This window comes from Gobio gobio (assembly GCF_949357685.1).
Source record: "Gobio gobio genome assembly, chromosome: 13".
Lineage (NCBI taxonomy): Eukaryota > Metazoa > Chordata > Actinopteri > Cypriniformes > Gobionidae > Gobio > Gobio gobio.
The window spans coordinates 51,646,591-51,664,785 of NC_137106.1; the positions used below are offsets into that span (position 1 = coordinate 51,646,591).

General features: G+C 44.2%; 1 protein-coding gene across 1 annotated transcript in view; it reads left to right on the forward strand.

Moving 5' to 3' along the window:
• Positions 1 to 3,140: 3,140 nt before the first annotated feature.
• Positions 3,141 to 18,195, forward strand: part of flvcr2a (FLVCR choline and putative heme transporter 2a) — a 61,481-nt gene continuing 46,426 nt past the window's right edge. Inside the window, exons 1-2 of the mRNA XM_079833640.1 lie at positions 3,141 to 5,208; positions 17,275 to 17,416. Coding sequence (XP_079689766.1) covers positions 4,720 to 5,208; positions 17,275 to 17,416 — 631 coding nt within the window. The 5' untranslated portion in view covers positions 3,141 to 4,719. The remainder of the gene's footprint in view (positions 5,209 to 17,274; positions 17,417 to 18,195) is intronic.

An 18,195-nucleotide genomic window follows, 5' to 3' on the forward strand; every position in this document is an offset into this window, starting at 1 on the left:
TTTTCCACCATAATTTGCAAATAAATTCTTTAAAAATCAGTCAATGTGATTTTCTGGGGAAAAAAATGTCTCATTCTGTCTCTCATAGTTGAAGTGTACCTATGATGAAAATTACAGGCCTCTCTCATCTTTTTAAGTGGGAGAACTTGCACAATTGGTGGCTGACTAAATACTTTTTTGCCCCACTGTATGTTTATCGTTTTCAGTTAATTGATGTTTTCACTTTTATTCTAGCTATGTGATTTGTTTGTTGCCCTTTTTTGTCATAATCATGTGATCTAGGTTTGTAAAGACCTAGTAAAGAGATGAGTTTTTAGTTGAGTTGATAGGAAGACTGTTCCAGAGTTTAGGTGCTAAATAGGAAAAGGATCGACCGCCTGCAGTTGATTTCGATATTCTCGGTATTATCAACTGGCCAGAGTTTTGAGACTGCAGTAGACGTGATGGAGTATAATGTGTTAAGAGCTCGCTCAAGTACTGGAGCTAAACCATTTAGTGCTTTGTAAGTAATTAGCAAGATTTTAAAATGTATGCGATGTTTAATAGGGAGCCAGTGCAGTGTTGACAGAACTGGGCTAATATGGTCATACTTCCTGGTTCTATTAAGAACTCGAACTGCTGTGTTTTGGACCAGCTGGAGTTTGTTTATTAAGCGAGCAGGGCAACCACCCAGAAGAGTATTACAATAACTTTACATGGTTTGTGTGTATATAAGGGCTTCATTGCCCTTATATACACACAAACCATGTACAATTATTGTAATGCTCTACTGGGTGGTTGCCCTGCTCGCTTAATAAACAAACTCATGTCTTCATTGTCTGATGATGAGCCATTAGGCTCAAACGTCACCTGTGGTGAGAACATAACATAAATATATTTCTATTTCAGGAGTTGTGGTTTGCCAACTACTATAGTATTTATACTCTAAAGGATAGTTGTGGCGAATATAATCCAGCTCTCTTTTTATGTGCTTATATTCCTCTGCAAACACACAAAGTTTTGGTTTTCTTTATCTAATAAAAGCTCCTTTTTGTAAACTTTTTGTTGTCATAATTTAACATTAGGATATATTTGGGATATTTCACTATATGGAAATAAACTGAATGGTAGACATTTTGAATAATGTGCTGTAAAGTGAGACTGTCATGGGATAATGCACCAAAAAAATTATATTTTATTGATTTATTTTAAATTCAGATTCCCCAGTGACATCATACTTTACCCCTAATGTTGGGTAAGTTGTGCCACTTCTATATCACTAGCACTATTTCTGTGTTCTTGTGATCCTTTCCTTTATTTGTCATGGTAGAAGACAGCTGAAATATGATTTGTTGTATAATAATGCTGAAGCACGGTTCCAGCCCCTGACCAGCGTCCAGAGACGGTTCCAGCCATTGACCAGGGTCCAGAGACTGCTCCAGCCCCTGGCCAGCGTCCAGAGACGGCTCCAGTCACTGACCAGCATCCAGAGACGGCTCCAGCCACTGACCAGCGTCCAGAGACGGCTCCAGCCACTGACCAGCGTCCAGAGACGGCTCCAGCCCCTGACCAGCGTCCAGAGACGGCTCCAGCCACTGACCAGCGTCCAGAGACGGCTCCAGCCACTGACCAGCGTCCAGAGACGGCTCCAGTCACTGACCAGCATCCAGAGACGGATCCAGCCACTGACCAGCGTCCAGAGACGGCTCCAGCCACTGACCAGCGTCCAGAGACGGCTCCAGTCACTGACCAGCATCCAGAGACGGCTCCAGCCACTGACCAGCGTCCAGAGACGGCTCCAGCCACTGACCAGCGTCCAGAGACTGCTCCAGCCACTGACCAGCGTCCAGAGACGGCTCCAGCCACTGACCAGCGTCCAGAGACGGCTCAAGCCCCTGACCAGCGTCCAGAGACGGCTCCAGCCACTGACCAGCGTCCAGAGACGGCTCCAGCCACTGACCAGCGTCCAGAGAGGGCTCCAGCCCCTGACCAGCGTCCAGAGACGGCTCCAGCCACTGACCAGCGTCCAGAGACGGCTCCAGCCACTGACCAGCGTCCAGAGACAGCTTCAGCCACTGACCAGCGTCCAGAGACGGCTCCAGCCACTGACCAACGTCCAGAGACGGCTCCGGCCACTGACCAGCATCCAGAAACGACTCCAGCCCCTGACCAGCGTCCAGAGACGGCTCCAGCCACTGACCAGCGTCCAGAGACGGCTCCAGCCCCTGACCAGCGTCCAGAGATGGCTCCAGCCCCTGACCAGCGTCCAGAGACGCTCAAGCCACTGACAGCGTCCAGAGACGGCTCCAGCCCCTGACCAGCGTCCAGAGATGGCTCCAGCCCCTGACCAGCGTCCAGAGATGGCTCCAGCCCCTGACCAGCGTCCAGAGACGGCTCCAGCCCCTGACCAGCGTCCAGAGATGGCTCCAGCCCCTGACCAGCGTCCAGAGACGGCTCAAGCCACTGAGAGCGTCCAGAGACGCTCAAGCCACTGACAGCGTCCAGAGACGGCTCCAGCCACTGACAGCGTCCAGAGACGCTCAAGCCACTGACCAGCGTCCAGAGACGGCTCCAGCCCCTGACCAGCGTCCAGAGACGCTCAAGCCACTGACAGCGTCCAGAGACGGCTCCAGCCCCTGACCAGCGTCCAGAGATGGCTCCAGCCCCTGACCAGCGTCCAGAGATGGCTCCAGCCCCTGACCAGCGTCCAGAGACGGCTCCAGCCCCTGACCAGCGTCCAGAGATGGCTCAAGCCACTGACCAGCGTCCAGAGACGGCTCCAGCCCCTGACCAGCGTCCAGAGACGGCTCAAGCCACTGACAGCGTCCAGAGACGGCTCCAGCCCCTGACCAGCGTCCAGAGATGGCTCCAGCCCCTGACCAGCGTCCAGAGACGGCTCCAGCCCCTGACCAGCGTCCAGAGACGGCTCAAGCCACTGACAGCGTCCAGAGACGGCTCCAGCCACTGACCAGCGTCCAGAGACGCCTCAAGCCACTGCCAGCGTCCAGAGACGGCTCCAGCCACTGACCAGCGTCCAGAGACGGCTCTAGCCCCCGGCTCTAACTCCAGGTCATGTCCCCATAGCTCTGCCCAAGAAAATGTTGACCTCCACTGTTTTAGAAGAGAAGCAGTTCATGATGTGCTGACAGATGAGGCTTATATTGAAATATCTCAGTGCTGTGTGTGATTCATCTATCTTCATACCGCTGTAATGAGCTCTGTGTTCACACAATGATCGTGAGTGTTATTGATCACAAGTGCAGGAGATTAGAAGTCAGAGGAGAGAGAACAAGGCCCTAGTTAGACCTTGATTAGCTGGTTCAGGTGTGTTTAATTGGGGTTGGAGCTAAACTCTGCAGGACAATGGCCCTCCAGGACTGAGTTTGGACACCCCTGTTCTAGAGTGAGCTGTTGTGGATTGACCTGTAGGGGGCAATCTAATGCTGTTTCACTTGGCTTAAAAGTAGCAAAGAACAACTTGTGAACAACTTCAACGTTTAAATCATATAATAACTTATTATAACTTAATGTCTCATAATTATGACAATAATAATTTTTACTTACTGTACAATTATGACATACTCAGTAATAAATCATAATTATGAGATTAATTTAAATTATGACACTGTCATGATTATGGGATAAGTCAAAATGATGATATACCAAGTCATAATTATGAGATAGAAAGTTGAAATGATGACATATTAAGTAATAATTGTGACATTCTACCTTCATAAATTGTCATAACTTTGACATACAAAGTTTAAAATTATGACATTCTAACATTTAAATTCACGTCGTAATTCTGACATATCATATTTTTATCGTAGTATGCCATAATTATGATTTAGTATCGTCACAATTATTACTAATATGTCATAATTACGACAAAAAAAATCTAAATTATGACTTAGAATGTCATCTTTGACTTTTTTCTCATAATTTAAACTTTTAAATCTCATAATTATAACTTAATGTCTCGTAATTATGACAATAGTAATTCTGACTTACTTTACAATTATGACTCATAATTGTAATAAATCATAATTATGAGATTCATTGAAATGAAATTATGACAGTAAGTCATTATTATGAGATAAAAAGTCGAAATTATGACATTAAGTAATAATTGTGACATCATAACTTCATAAATTGTCATAACTTTGACATACAAAGTTGAAATTATGACATACTAACATTGTCATAATTATAACACTTAAAGTCACACAAGTCATAATTCTGAAATTTGAATCTCAGAATGCCATAATTATGATTTAGTATCCTCACAATTATTGCTAATATGTCATAATTTAAAAAAAAAATTTGTGTGTGTCATAATTAGGATAGACCAAAGCGTGTTTTCCTCTTCTGTGTTACTGTAGCACTAGTGTTCTTGAGCTCTATCATAATGTGTGCGCAGAAGCTGATGATTAACAGTAGATCACGTGCTAGAGTTTCTCATGTCATTCGGACTCGGAATGATGATGATGGAGAGTCTGAAGCTCGCGCGCATGAATCAGTGATAGAAGTAGAGTTGTGTCCTGAAGGATATGATGGTTTGGGGGCTGGAAACAAAGTCTGTCCGGATGTTTGGGGACTCGTGTGCTCTTAGGAACTTATGCGTCTGGAATATTTCCTAATATAATAGAGGGATAGGATTCTGGATTCATGAGCAGGTTTGACTGGCGGTAGATTTGATCTGTACAGTCACTTTGGGAAGGACGCTCTCCAGACAGGAACATGGATCACGCTGAAATCCCCGAACGCGGAGACATGAACCGTGTTCCCAACACTCGTGTGTACCGGAGACGGTGGCTCATTCTGCTCCTCTTCAGCTCATATTCACTGTGCAACGCGTTCCAGTGGATCCAGTACGGAATCATCAACAACATCTTCATGAAATTCTACAGCGTCTCTTCATTCGCCATCGACTGGCTGTCAATGGTCTATATGCTGACTTACATCCCCTTCATATTCCCAGTGACATGGCTGTTGGAGAGGAAGGGGCTTCGGGTGATCGCTCTGTTCGCAGCCTCCATCAACTGCGCGGGGACCTGGATCAAAGTGGCCAGCGTTCAGCCCGGTCTCTTCTGGGTCACTATGCTCGGACAGTTCACCTGTTCCTTCGCTCAGGTGTTCATTCTGGGCATGCCGTCTCAGGTGGCGTCCGTGTGGTTCGGCTCTGATGAAGTGTCCACCGCCTGCGCCATCGGCGTGTTCGGAAACCAGGTGCGTAAAAGCGCACGAAAGACGCAGAACACAGACCTCGCGCGGTGGCAGCGGAATGAGCTGCTTTCATTTAAATCAGATCAGGGTACACTAAATCCCAGATTAACGTTTCTATAGCGTTTTCAAACAACATCCCATAAAGTTAGATTTGGCTACAGGTTTGTCAGACTCGGATCACTGAATAGACGCTCAATGTGCACTCTTAAAAATGAAGGTTATTTATTTGACATGACATAACATGCATGGAGCCATTCATTTCCTTTTTGTGGAAGCGGTTGTTTATGTAAATGTTCATCACACTAAGAAAAAGAAGTGGTTCTTTTAAAGTCCCCATGAAATCAAAATGGAAGTTTTTTGGCTTTCAGTATGAATTTGTATAGGGGATAGGGAACGATCAGACAGTGCACTATATAGGGGATAGAGAACGATCGGACAGTGCACTATATAGGGGATAGAGAACGATCAGACAGTGCACTATATAGGGGATAGAGAACGATCAGACAGTGCACTATATAGGGGATAGAGAACGATCAGACAGTGCACTATATAGGGGATAGAGAACGATCGGACAGTGCACTATATAGGGGATAGGGAACGATCGACTATATAGGGGATAGGGAACGATCAGACAGTGCACTATATAGGGGATAGGGAACGATCGACTATATAGGGGATAGGGAACGATCAGACAGTGCACTATATAGGGGATAGGGAACGATCGACTATATAGGGGATAGGGAACGATCGGACAGTGCACTATATAGGGGATAGGGAACGATCGGACAGTGCACTATATAGGGGATAGGGAACGATCAGACAGTGCACTATATAGGGGATAGGGAACGATCGGACAGTGCACTATATAGGGGATAGGGAACGATCGGACAGTGCACTATATAGGGGATAGGGAACGATCGGTCAGTGCACTATATAGGGGATAGGGAACGATCGACTATATAGGGGATAGGGAACGATCAGACAGTGCACTATATAGGGGATAGGGAACGATCAGACAGTGCACTATATAGGGGATAGGGAACGATCGGACAGTGCACTATATAGGGGATAGGGAACGATCGGACAGTGCACTATATAGGGGATAGAGAACGATCGGACAGTGCACTATATAGGGGATAGAGAACGATCGGACAGTGCACTATATAGGGGATAGAGAACGATCGGACAGTGCACTATATAGGGGATAGGGAACGATCGGACAGTGCACTATATAGGGGATAGAGAACGATCAGACAGTGCACTATATAGGGGATAGAGAACGATCAGACAGTGCACTATATAGGGGATAGAGAACGATCGGACAGTGCACTATATAGGGGATAGAGAACGATCGGACAGTGCACTATATAGGGGATAGAGAACGATCGGACAGTGCACTATATAGGGGATAGGGAACGATCGACTATATAGGGGATAGGGAACGATCAGACAGTGCACTATATAGGGGATAGGGAACGATCGACTATATAGGGGATAGGGAACGATCAGACAGTGCACTATATAGGGGATAGGGAACGATCGACTATATAGGGGATAGGGAACGATCGGACAGTGCACTATATAGGGGATAGGGAACGATCGGACAGTGCACTATATAGGGGATAGGGAACGATCGGACAGTGCACTATATAGGGGATAGGGAACGATCAGACAGTGCACTATATAGGGGATAGGGAACGATCGGACAGTGCACTATATAGGGGATAGGGAACGATCGGACAGTGCACTATATAGGGGATAGGGAACGATCGGTCAGTGCACTATATAGGGGATAGGGAACGATCAGACAGTGCACTATATAGGGGATAGGGAACGATCAGACAGTGCACTATATAGGGGATAGGGAACGATCGGACAGTGCACTATATAGGGGATAGGGAACGATCGGACAGTGCACTCTATAGGGGATAGAGAACGATCGGACAGTGCACTATATAGGGGATAGGGAACGATCGACTATATAGGGGATAGGGAACGATCAGACAGTGCACTATATAGGGGATAGGGAACGATCAGACAGTGCACTATATAGGGGATAGGGAACGATCGGACAGTGCACTATATAGGGGATAGGGAACGATCGGACAGTGCACTATATAGGGGATAGAGAACGATCGGACAGTGCACTATATAGGGGATAGAGAACGATCGGACAGTGCACTATATAGGGGATAGAGAACGATCGGACAGTGCACTATATAGGGGATAGGGAACGATCGACTATATAGGGGATAGGGAACGATCAGACAGTGCACTATATAGGGGATAGGGAACGATCAGACAGTGCACTATATAGGGGATAGGGAACGATCAGACAGTGCACTATATAGGGGATAGGGAACGATCGGACAGTGCACTATATAGGGGATAGGGAACGATCAGACAGTGCACTATATAGGGGATAGGGAACGATCGGACAGTGCACTATATAGGGGATAGGGAACGATCGGACAGTGCACTATATAGGGGATAGGGAACGATCGGACAGTGCACTATATAGGGGATAGGGAACGATCGGTCAGTGCACTATATAGGGGATAGGGAACGATCAGACAGTGCACTATATAGGGGATAGGGAACGATCAGACAGTGCACTATATAGGGGATAGGGAACGATCGGACAGTGCACTATATAGGGGATAGGGAACGATCGGACAGTGCACTCTATAGGGGATAGAGAACGATCGGACAGTGCACTATATAGGGGATAGGGAACGATCGACTATATAGGGGATAGGGAACGATCAGACAGTGCACTATATAGGGGATAGGGAACGATCAGACAGTGCACTATATAGGGGATAGGGAACGATCGGACAGTGCACTATATAGGGGATAGGGAACGATCGGACAGTGCACTATATAGGGGATAGAGAACGATCGGACAGTGCACTATATAGAGGATAGAGAACGATCGGACAGTGCACTATATAGGGGATAGAGAACGATCGGACAGTGCACTATATAGGGGATAGGGAACGATCGACTATATAGGGGATAGGGAACGATCAGACAGTGCACTATATAGGGGATAGGGAACGATCGACTATATAGGGGATAGGGAACGATCAGACAGTGCACTATATAGGGGATAGGGAACGATCAGACAGTGCACTATATAGGGGATAGGGAACGATCGGACAGTGCACTATATAGGGGATAGGGAACGATCAGACAGTGCACTATATAGGGGATAGGGAACGATCGGACAGTGCACTATATAGGGGATAGGGAACGATCGGACAGTGCACTATATAGGGGATAGGGAACGATCGGACAGTGCACTATATAAGGGATAGGGAACGATCAGACAGTGCACTATATAGGGGATAGGGAACGATCAGACAGTGCACTATATAGGGGATAGGGAACGATCGGACAGTGCACTATATAGGGGATAGGGAACGATCGGACAGTGCACTCTATAGGGGATAGAGAACGATCGGACAGTGCACTATATAGGGGATAGGGAACGATTGACTATATAGGGGATAGGGAACGATCAGACAGTGCACTATATAGGGGATAGGGAACGATCAGACAGTGCACTATATAGGGGATAGGGAACGATCGGACAGTGCACTATATAGGGGATAGGGAACGATCGACTATATAGGGGATAGAGAACGATCGGACAGTGCACTAAATAGGGGATAGGGAACGATCGACTATATAGGGGATAGGGAACGATCAGACAGTGCACTATACAGGGGATAGGGAACGATCAGACAGTGCACTATACAGGGGATAGGGAACGATCGGACAGTGCACTATATAGGGGATAGGGGACGACTGGACAGTGCACTATATAGGGGATTGGGAACGATCGGAAAGTGCATTATATAGGGGACGATCAGACAGTGCACTATATAGGGGACAATCGGACAGTGCACTCTATAGTGGATAGGGAACGATCGGACAGTGCACTATATAGGGGATAGGGAACGATCGGACAGTGCACTATATAGGGGATAGGGGACGATGGGACAGTGCACAATATAAAGGGATAGGGGACGATCGGACAGTGCACTATATAGGGGATTGGGAACGATCGGAAAGTGCACTATATAGGGGACGATCGGACAGTGCACTCTATAGGGGATAGGGAACGATCGGACAGTGCACTATATAGGGGATTGGGAACGATCGGACAGTGCACTCTATAGGGGATAGGGAACGATCAGACAGTGCACTATATAGGGGATAGGGAACGATCAGACAGTGCACTCTATAGTGGATAGGGAACGATCAGACAGTGCACTATATAGGGGATAGGGAACTATCAGACAGTGCACTATATAGGGAATAGGGAACAATCAGACAGTGCACTATATAGGGGATAGGGAACTATCACACAGTGCACTCTGTAGGGGATAGGGAACAATCAGACAATGCACTCTATAGGGGATAGGGGAAGATCAGACAGTGCACTCTATAGGGGATAGGGAACGATCAGACAGTGCACTCTATAGGGGATAGGGAACGATCAGACAGTGCACTCTATAGGGGATAGGGAACGATCAGACAGTCCACTATATAGGGGATAGGGAAAGATCAGCCAGTGCACTATATAGGGGATAGGGAACTATCAGACAGTGCATTATATAGGGGAGAGGGAACTATCAGACAGTTCAATCTATAGAGGATAGGGAACTATCAGACAGTGCACTCTATAGGGGATTGGAAACGATCAGACAGTTCACTATATAGGGGATAGGGAACGATCAGACAGTGCACTATATAGGGGATAGGGAATGATCAGTCTGTGCACTCTATAGAGGATAGGGAACTATCAGACAGTGCACTATATAGGGGATAGGGAATGATCAGACAGTGCACTATATAGGGGATAGGGAACGATCAGACAGTGCATTATATAGGGGAGAGGGAACTATCAGACAGTGCACTCTATAGAGGATAGGGAACTATCAGACAGTGCACTCTATAGGGGATTGGAAACGATCAGATTGTTCACTATATAGGGGATAGGGAATGATCAGACAGTGCACTATATAGGGGATAGGGAATGATCAGTCAGTGCACTCTATAGAGGATAGGGAACTATCAGACAGTGCACTATATAGGGGATAGGGAATGATCAGACAGTGCACTATATAGGGGATAGGGAACGATCAGACAGTGCACTATATAGGGGATAGGTAACGATCAGACAGTGCACTATATAGGGGATAGGGAACTATCAGACAGTGCACTCTACAGGGGATAGGGAACGATCAGACAGTGCACTATATAGGGGATAGGGAACTATCAGACAGTGCACTCTACAGGGGATAGGGAACGATCAGACAGTGCACTCTATAGAGGATAGGGAACTGTCAGACAGTGCACTATATAGGGGATAGGGAACTATCAGACAGTGCACTCTATAGGGGATAGGGAACGATCAGACAGTGCACTCTATAGAGGATAGGGAACTGTCAGACAGTGCACTATATAGGGGATAGGGAACTATCAGACAGTGCACTCTATAGGGGATAGGGAACTATCAGACAGGGGATAGGGAACTATCAGACAGTGCACTCTACAGGGGATAGGGAACGATCAGACAGTGCACCCTATAGAGGATAGGGAACTGTCAGACAGTGCACTATATAGGGGATAGGGAACTATCAGACAGTGCACTCTATAGGGGATAGGGAACTATCAGACAGTGCACTCTATAGGGGATAGGGAATGATCAGACAGTGAGCTATATAGGGGATAGGGAACGATCAGACAGTGCACTCTATAGGGGATAGGGATCGATCAGACAGTGCTCTATATAGGGGATAGGGAAAGATCAGACAGTGCACTATATAGGGGATAGGGAACGATCAGACAGTGCACTCTATAGGGGATAGGGAATGATCAGACAGTGCACTATACAGGGGATAGGGAACGATCAGACAGTGCACTATATAGGGGATAGGGAACGATCAGACAGTGCACTCTATAGGGGATAGGGAACGATCAGACAGTGCACTCTATAGGGGATAGGGAAAGATCAGACAGTGCACTATATAGGGGATAGGGAACTATCAGAGAGTGCACTCTATAGGGGATAGGGAACGATCAGAAAGAATTCTTATCATGCTAGGTCACATAATGACACACGCTGACTGTAAGATATTGAGATGTGAGTATAGCGCACAACACTCGCATTCTGACCGTCTCGTGCTGAACTTATGGATGGGAGTGAGGGGAAGGATATTATTTTTAGCACTATTGCACTGAAGGCATGAGATGACTGTATCCTCAGACACATTTCTCAATTACCAGCTCTGAAATGAAATACGACCCCTGTGACCCCATGGCTTTGTAGCACACTAGTAAATAACAGAAATCATATTTCTCATCATCACTGAGCGCTTTCATCAATGGACCTGTTTCACTGTTCATAGCTGGATTAAGCTCACCTAATGGTGTGTAAATCATGTTGTAAAGAGCGTATTTACGAGTTAAACGCATATAAACGGCAACACAAAGTCATAAATACGAGTGGGAAGTAGAGGTAAGATCGGGCCTAAAAAATCCAGCCCGACCCCACCCGGGCCCGCGGGCATTAAAGCCCGACCCAGCCCGAGTCCGACCAATTAACTTGATTTGCAGGCCCGAGCCCGAAGCAAACCCGAAATTTCAATTTATCCCATAGTATTTTTGGCAGGAAAAAATGCAAGATTTCTTAAGGTTAAAATAATCTACATATTTTTATGATCATGATAAATGCATTTGCACAATGAAATAACGCTGGAACACGCACTCGCTTAATTACACGGAGAAATACTGCAACCCACTAGGCTTTAAATAGAATAATGCAAATCTAATAAATGGGAAAAGATATATGAAATTGTTATTTCTATAGTTTTGTTTAAACGAAATTTAAAATAAAAGCTTTAATTTGGTCTGAAAATGGAAAAGCTAACGAAATGATCTAAGAGCAAGAACACAGAAATACAATAAATCTACATAAATAAACTAGATAAATTAATAAAGAATAACATTCTTTATTTTAATGATTTGCATTGGAACACACAAAAAACAACCTGCTTTAAGAAGCATTGAAACAAAATAAATAGGAACATTTTCAGGAACACGCTTTTAGAATAAAAAAATCACACTATAGGTTGCTAACGTAAGAACAGACCTGCTGTAAAGAGTAATTTAACATAATATATAAATAGGCAAGCTAGATAAAATACAACATTACTAATTTGAATAAATAAGAACAAAAATAATGTGTTAAGACCATTATTAAAAAAATAAAGAACCAAACAAATTGCGTAAATGCGTAAAAATAAGCCTACTAATAATTACAAATAACTCAAACAAGAAAGAAAACAAGAAAAACTATCATGTTTGAATAAAAAGCAAAAGCTTAGTGAATGTATAATACAAAAAATGTCAAACATGAACAAACAAATAAACTTTACAAACTGAAAGCTTTCAAAATATGAAAGCAAAGCGCCACACTGACTACTACATTCAGCGAAGCCAACACAAGTTTCTGTATCATTTTCCACTATCAATTTGAAGCTTTTCCACACTTCACTCTTACCGGCGGTGCGTGTTTGCCTTTTCAATTCCCCTGTCTTAAGTTTATCCTTGACTTCTTGCTGCTCCATATCGGGGATACCTGGTCAAAATAGAATAGATGCGGACGGAGGGACATGCGGAGGGAAGATTACATTCACGACACGTCTCGTGCACAAAGCGTGCTCTGGCTCTGCTCTTCCTGTTTAGTAGTAGTTATATAGCAATTACCATCGCATTCTCTGTTTTATCCAAATTATTTATTTATAACAAGTATTCCTTAGTTTAGTATACATTTTTATAAAAATATATTTATTAAAAAAGTCAGCGCGAAAGAAGCCCGGCCCGACCCGACCCGAACGTAATGATTGACATTTTAGTCCCGACCCGACCCTAATTTCGGGCCGGGTCGGGCTCTGACTCGGGCTCGGGCTTAAGGTCTTACCTCTAGTGGGAAGTTGTGGATTTTCTTTAAGTTCATATCTTTAGGAGTTGGCGGTGAGAAATGTGGCGGAATACCACAATATTTACAGGTTTTTGCACTGTCAGGCTTTTCTTTTTACAACAAAATAAGGTTGTAATCTGCACACAATATGAAAGCATTGTAATATAACAATTGCTTACTAAATAAATTAAAAACATAAAAAAGAAAAGCACACCTGATTCACATTCTTTGCTCTTCATTTTCTAGAAGTAGAGTTTAAAAACCATGCAGTATTTTTGTGTGGTTAATTTAGAGAAGGTACTTACGTAAATACGAACTTCCCAAGAGGACTTGAATGCATCAATAAAGTGAATCTTAAAGACTTGTGTAGTTACACTAGTCTGTCACAAGCAGGGTTGGGGAGTAATGAAATACCTGTAACTTAGTTACATACTTAAAATACAAAATTTGAGTAACTGTATTTCATTATAGTTACATTTTCATTGGGTGGGGGTAATAAAAACTACAATTACATCCGAAAAGTATTTTAGATTACCAAAGTGAAAACTTTGAATTTGAATGTAATTTATGTAATTTTAACATTAATGTAAACTGCAACAACAATTCATGTAAACAGCAATCAGTGATTCTCAGACTCATAAGTTGTTAGATCCTCCAGCTGGAGTGCACATGATCTCCTTTGCTTTCGCATGAACTACATTTCCCATAACACATTGCCTGGACTCATTGTGGTCTGATTACTTCCACCTCTGTGTGATTAACTCGTTTGTGTTTGCCTTTATTAGCCCTGTGTTTTCACTCACTCATTGCAAAGTCTTGTTTATGTTACGCTGCAACTCTGAGCGTTTTATCCTGGTTTCTGTGTCATGGATCTTCTTCCTATTTTACTTTTTGCCTGTCTTGGACTCTCTTGCTATCTGGATTAGTGATGCAAAGTCCGATTCATTTCCGCTAACCCAGGGGTGTCCAAAACCGGTCCTTGAGGGCCACTGTCCTGGAGAGTTTAGCTCCAACTTGCCTCAACACACCTGCCTGGAAGTTTCTATGCCTAATAAGAGCCTTGATTAGCTGGTTCAGGTGTGTTTAATTGGGGTTGGAGCTAAACTCTGCAGGATAGTGGCCCTCCAGGAGCAGGATTGGACACCCTGCACAAACCGGACAGTTCAGCTCAATGAACCGGTTCAAAAAGCCGATTCACAGGTTCCTGACAATATCATGCAAGTATGTAACTATGCATTTCTCAATGTCATGTTATCTCAAGGAAACATTCAAATAAAGTAATCTGTGTCAATACATATTGAAACAATCGAATAAAGTTATTTGTGCATTTGCTGATTATTGCCTTAATTCATGTATCCTTCATGTCGGATTCGACTGAAAATCAGGCACTGATCAACAAACGCAGATATGTTACATGTCTAAAGTAGCCTATATATAGAAAAGTAGCCTATATATAGAAAGAATAAACTTATACATTTCGCCTAACAACTTTAAAGGGTCACTTCAGCGATTAGCATTAAGCTTTGTATCAGTAGAAACCCGGTAGTATATTCGAATGATCGTGCTTCCCCCCTCATATCCCCTGAGACGAGAGATTTATGTATTTTATGTTTGGAAGAAAGCCTCAGATGACGCAAATATCGTCATGTTGCATCATCAGAGGCTTTTTTGTCCAGAGGCTAGAGACTACAACCCGCCCATATGGATCTCACTCACAGAATGTAAATGAGCACGGCCGCTCAGGCATCATAACGGAGAGGTCGGAGCAACGCGAGTGTTCTCAATGAATTCTCATGAAAGTTAAGCTTCCATAGGCATGAACTGAAAACACACCAGACTCACTGTGAATGTCTGTGAAGCTGTGAATGAATGACGAGCGGCCGTGTGCATTTTACTTTCGGTTTAGAATTAGCACCAATTCGGGGACGGGTTGCTTGAATTGTGGGTTCATGAAAACACTACAAAATGGTACAAAGACAAACTCCCCAAAATAGGCGCTTTTACATTTCGCTTTGAACCCAAATCTTGCGCGATCTTCTGGTCTGTCAGCTCCTCGCTCTCTGATGAATGAGATCTGACTCCTGCTGTGTTTGTTCTGAGACTCTCGTTCAGCTCGGGCTGTATTGAGCAGTTCAGTGTTTAACTGTAGTGTCTGTTCTCCAAGTGAACTAAATGATTTTATTACTATAAAAATGAACACGACGGTCGGGCGGTGCCGTGGTGGGCAAGAGATGTAACCGGTAGGCGTGGCTTGGGAGTGGCCTCATAGTGTAATGACTTTGGTCTGATCCTGTTTTGTCTTTTGTCTCCGTGTTTTGCGTGCTTTGTTTTTCTTGCGCACATGGTCTGTGACTAGTTGGCCAGGTGTTTCGCTGTCTTTGTGGTGTTTCCCCTCCCACTCATTATCCCTAATTCTCATTTGTGTTCACCGTTACACCTGTTGCTTATTTCCCATCATTATTCTCCCCTATATTAGATCCTCTCTTTCTCACTTGTTTGTCCGACCGTTGTTGTATGTTGTGCACTGCTTTCGCTCGTGACCGATCTTCGTTATTGTCAAGTCTTGCCGTGTCGTGCTTTTCCAGACTCCTAGTACTGTTTGTTTTCTTGTTTAATATTCTTGGTTCTACCTCTCTCCTTCTCGCTCGCCAGACCCTTATTCCTTTGCTACCTGCCCAGGTGATCCCCGCTCTGTGGAAGCTCGGAATCATCGCTCCAGTCCCGCTCACCGCTCTCACCGCTCTCTTCAGGGAATTCCCTCTCTGCGTGCTCTTCGCCATCATCAGGGAATTTCCCCTCTGCGCGCTCATTGCGCCCACCGCGCCCCACCGCGCTCATCTGAGAACCCCTCTAGATTGCGTCATTGGTGACGTTGGGAACTGTCCTTGTTTAATAGTGCTCACCGGACCTGTGGACATTTGATTTGGATTCTTTTTCTGTTTTTTTTGTTCCTGCAATTTTTCGCTGTGTCCATTTCTGAGCTCGAAATAAACTTTTCTGTTACCTGCAACTGCATCCGTATTATTCCCTGACACAGGGCAGCGAAGCAAGTGCATTCTGGGAGTTGTTGTCTTTCATCCACATGAGCCAAAAATACATTTTCTGTCTTTTCTCGGTCTAGAAGGCCCAACTTCTAAAATAATTTCACATTTCTACTACATAAATGACATCGTTTAAATACACATTTATCTTTCCAGCGCTGAAGTATGCCTTTAAAATATAAACTACAGTAAAATGTATTTAAATCTCTCAACAGAAATGTTTTTGCAGGTTATAATGTTATTTAATAACAGTAGTCATAATAAGCATATTTCCAGTTGCCTATACGTGCCTCAGACTTGCGTCACCAACTCAATCGACTTATTCGGTTCTTTTTGAGTCGGACATGCTACTTGGGCTTTTGCGTCATCAACCCAGAACTAACATTCGATTAATTAATCGGCTTGAGTGGTTACTTACTGAGAACCGGCTCAAAAGAATGATTCGTTCAAGAACCGCACATCACTGTACATTATTACACCACTTTTTATTAAGAAGAAATTTATACTTATGTATAATCTTAAAATACATTTCATCACAAACAATGAAAGAGAAAGAAAAGCTGCATTATAGCTGGAGCTGAGAGGTTTCTCTGTATGTCATCGCAGATACTCGTGTGTTATAAAGGTGTTTATTCGGGGCCGGATCTAGGTTTGAGTGGAATTCTCTTATTATATGGAGATGGGCTGGGCGTGTTTTATGCAAATCACTGACCTTGGGCATGCGTTCACTCATTTAGAATACTCCAGATTCATTTACATCAGTATGAGGTTGAGAAATAATTTGTTTGCATATGTTGTGAATTAGTTGATTTGTTTTTGTGAGAAGTTCTCCACACTACAAAATAATCCATGCAGTTATTCGTGAATGAGACCTGATGTTTCCAGGCAGTCTGATAAAAGTGCCTCATGGCATAAAACCAGCCAATGAGATTAGAGTTTGTTTGTTCAGTTTCATGTGAGTTTTAGGTCAGTGTGGATCATGCCATCTGAGAATATGATGCAGTTGTAATTCTTTATTTCCTTCCCCATCAGCTTGGCATTGCTATTGGCTTCTTGATCCCGCCGGTTCTCGTGCCCAACGTTGACGACATCAATGAACTGGCTCAACACATCAGCATCATGTTCTACATCACGGCCGGTGTGGCCAGCCTCATCTTTGTGCTGGTGGTGTTCGGTGAGCACATCCTCTTCTGCTGAGGTTTTATGCTGTTGTTTTAAAAGTTAGATCATGTTAACTTGTCTGCGTTCTTTGAGTTTAGTTCATTCTACCCCTGCGTTCCTTTCTGAAGGGCTCATTCCTATGCCCTAATCCCCTCAAAAGGGTTTACCCTCCAGAGTGAGAGCTTTGAAGGAATGAAGGCTGTAGGGGACCGAAAAAACATAATCTTGAGCAAAGTGTACCCTTCAAAATCATTCCTTCCAAAGGGCACGTTAAAGTGGCCAGTTTTGAGCACCTGTTTTGGAGCGAATCTTCAATATGGCGGCCATGATTGTTCTCACTTCGAAGTGCCCTTCAAGCAGCAAAGTAAAGGGATAGTTCACCCAAAAATGTCATTAATTCCTCACTCTCATGTCGTTCCAAACCTGTAAGACCTTCGTTTGAACACAAATGAAGATATTTTTTATGAAATTCGAGAGCTTTCTGACCCCACAACAACACAACGACCACTTTTAAGGTCCAGAAATGTAGTAAAGACATGGTTAAAATAGTCCATGTGACTCCAGTGGTTCAACCTTTATGTTATGAAGTGACAAGAATACTTTTGTGCGCAAAAAAACAACTAAAATACCGACTTTATTCAACAATTGTAGCACCACGGGCCAGTGCGCAACGTTTTGCTACGGTTTCCGGGTTGAACGGCATGTTTCTTGGAAACCGTGTGCAACGGGTTTGAGATACGTTTTCTGTTGTTTGGTGGGTGTGTCAAATATGTCAGCCCAATCAGCAACAAC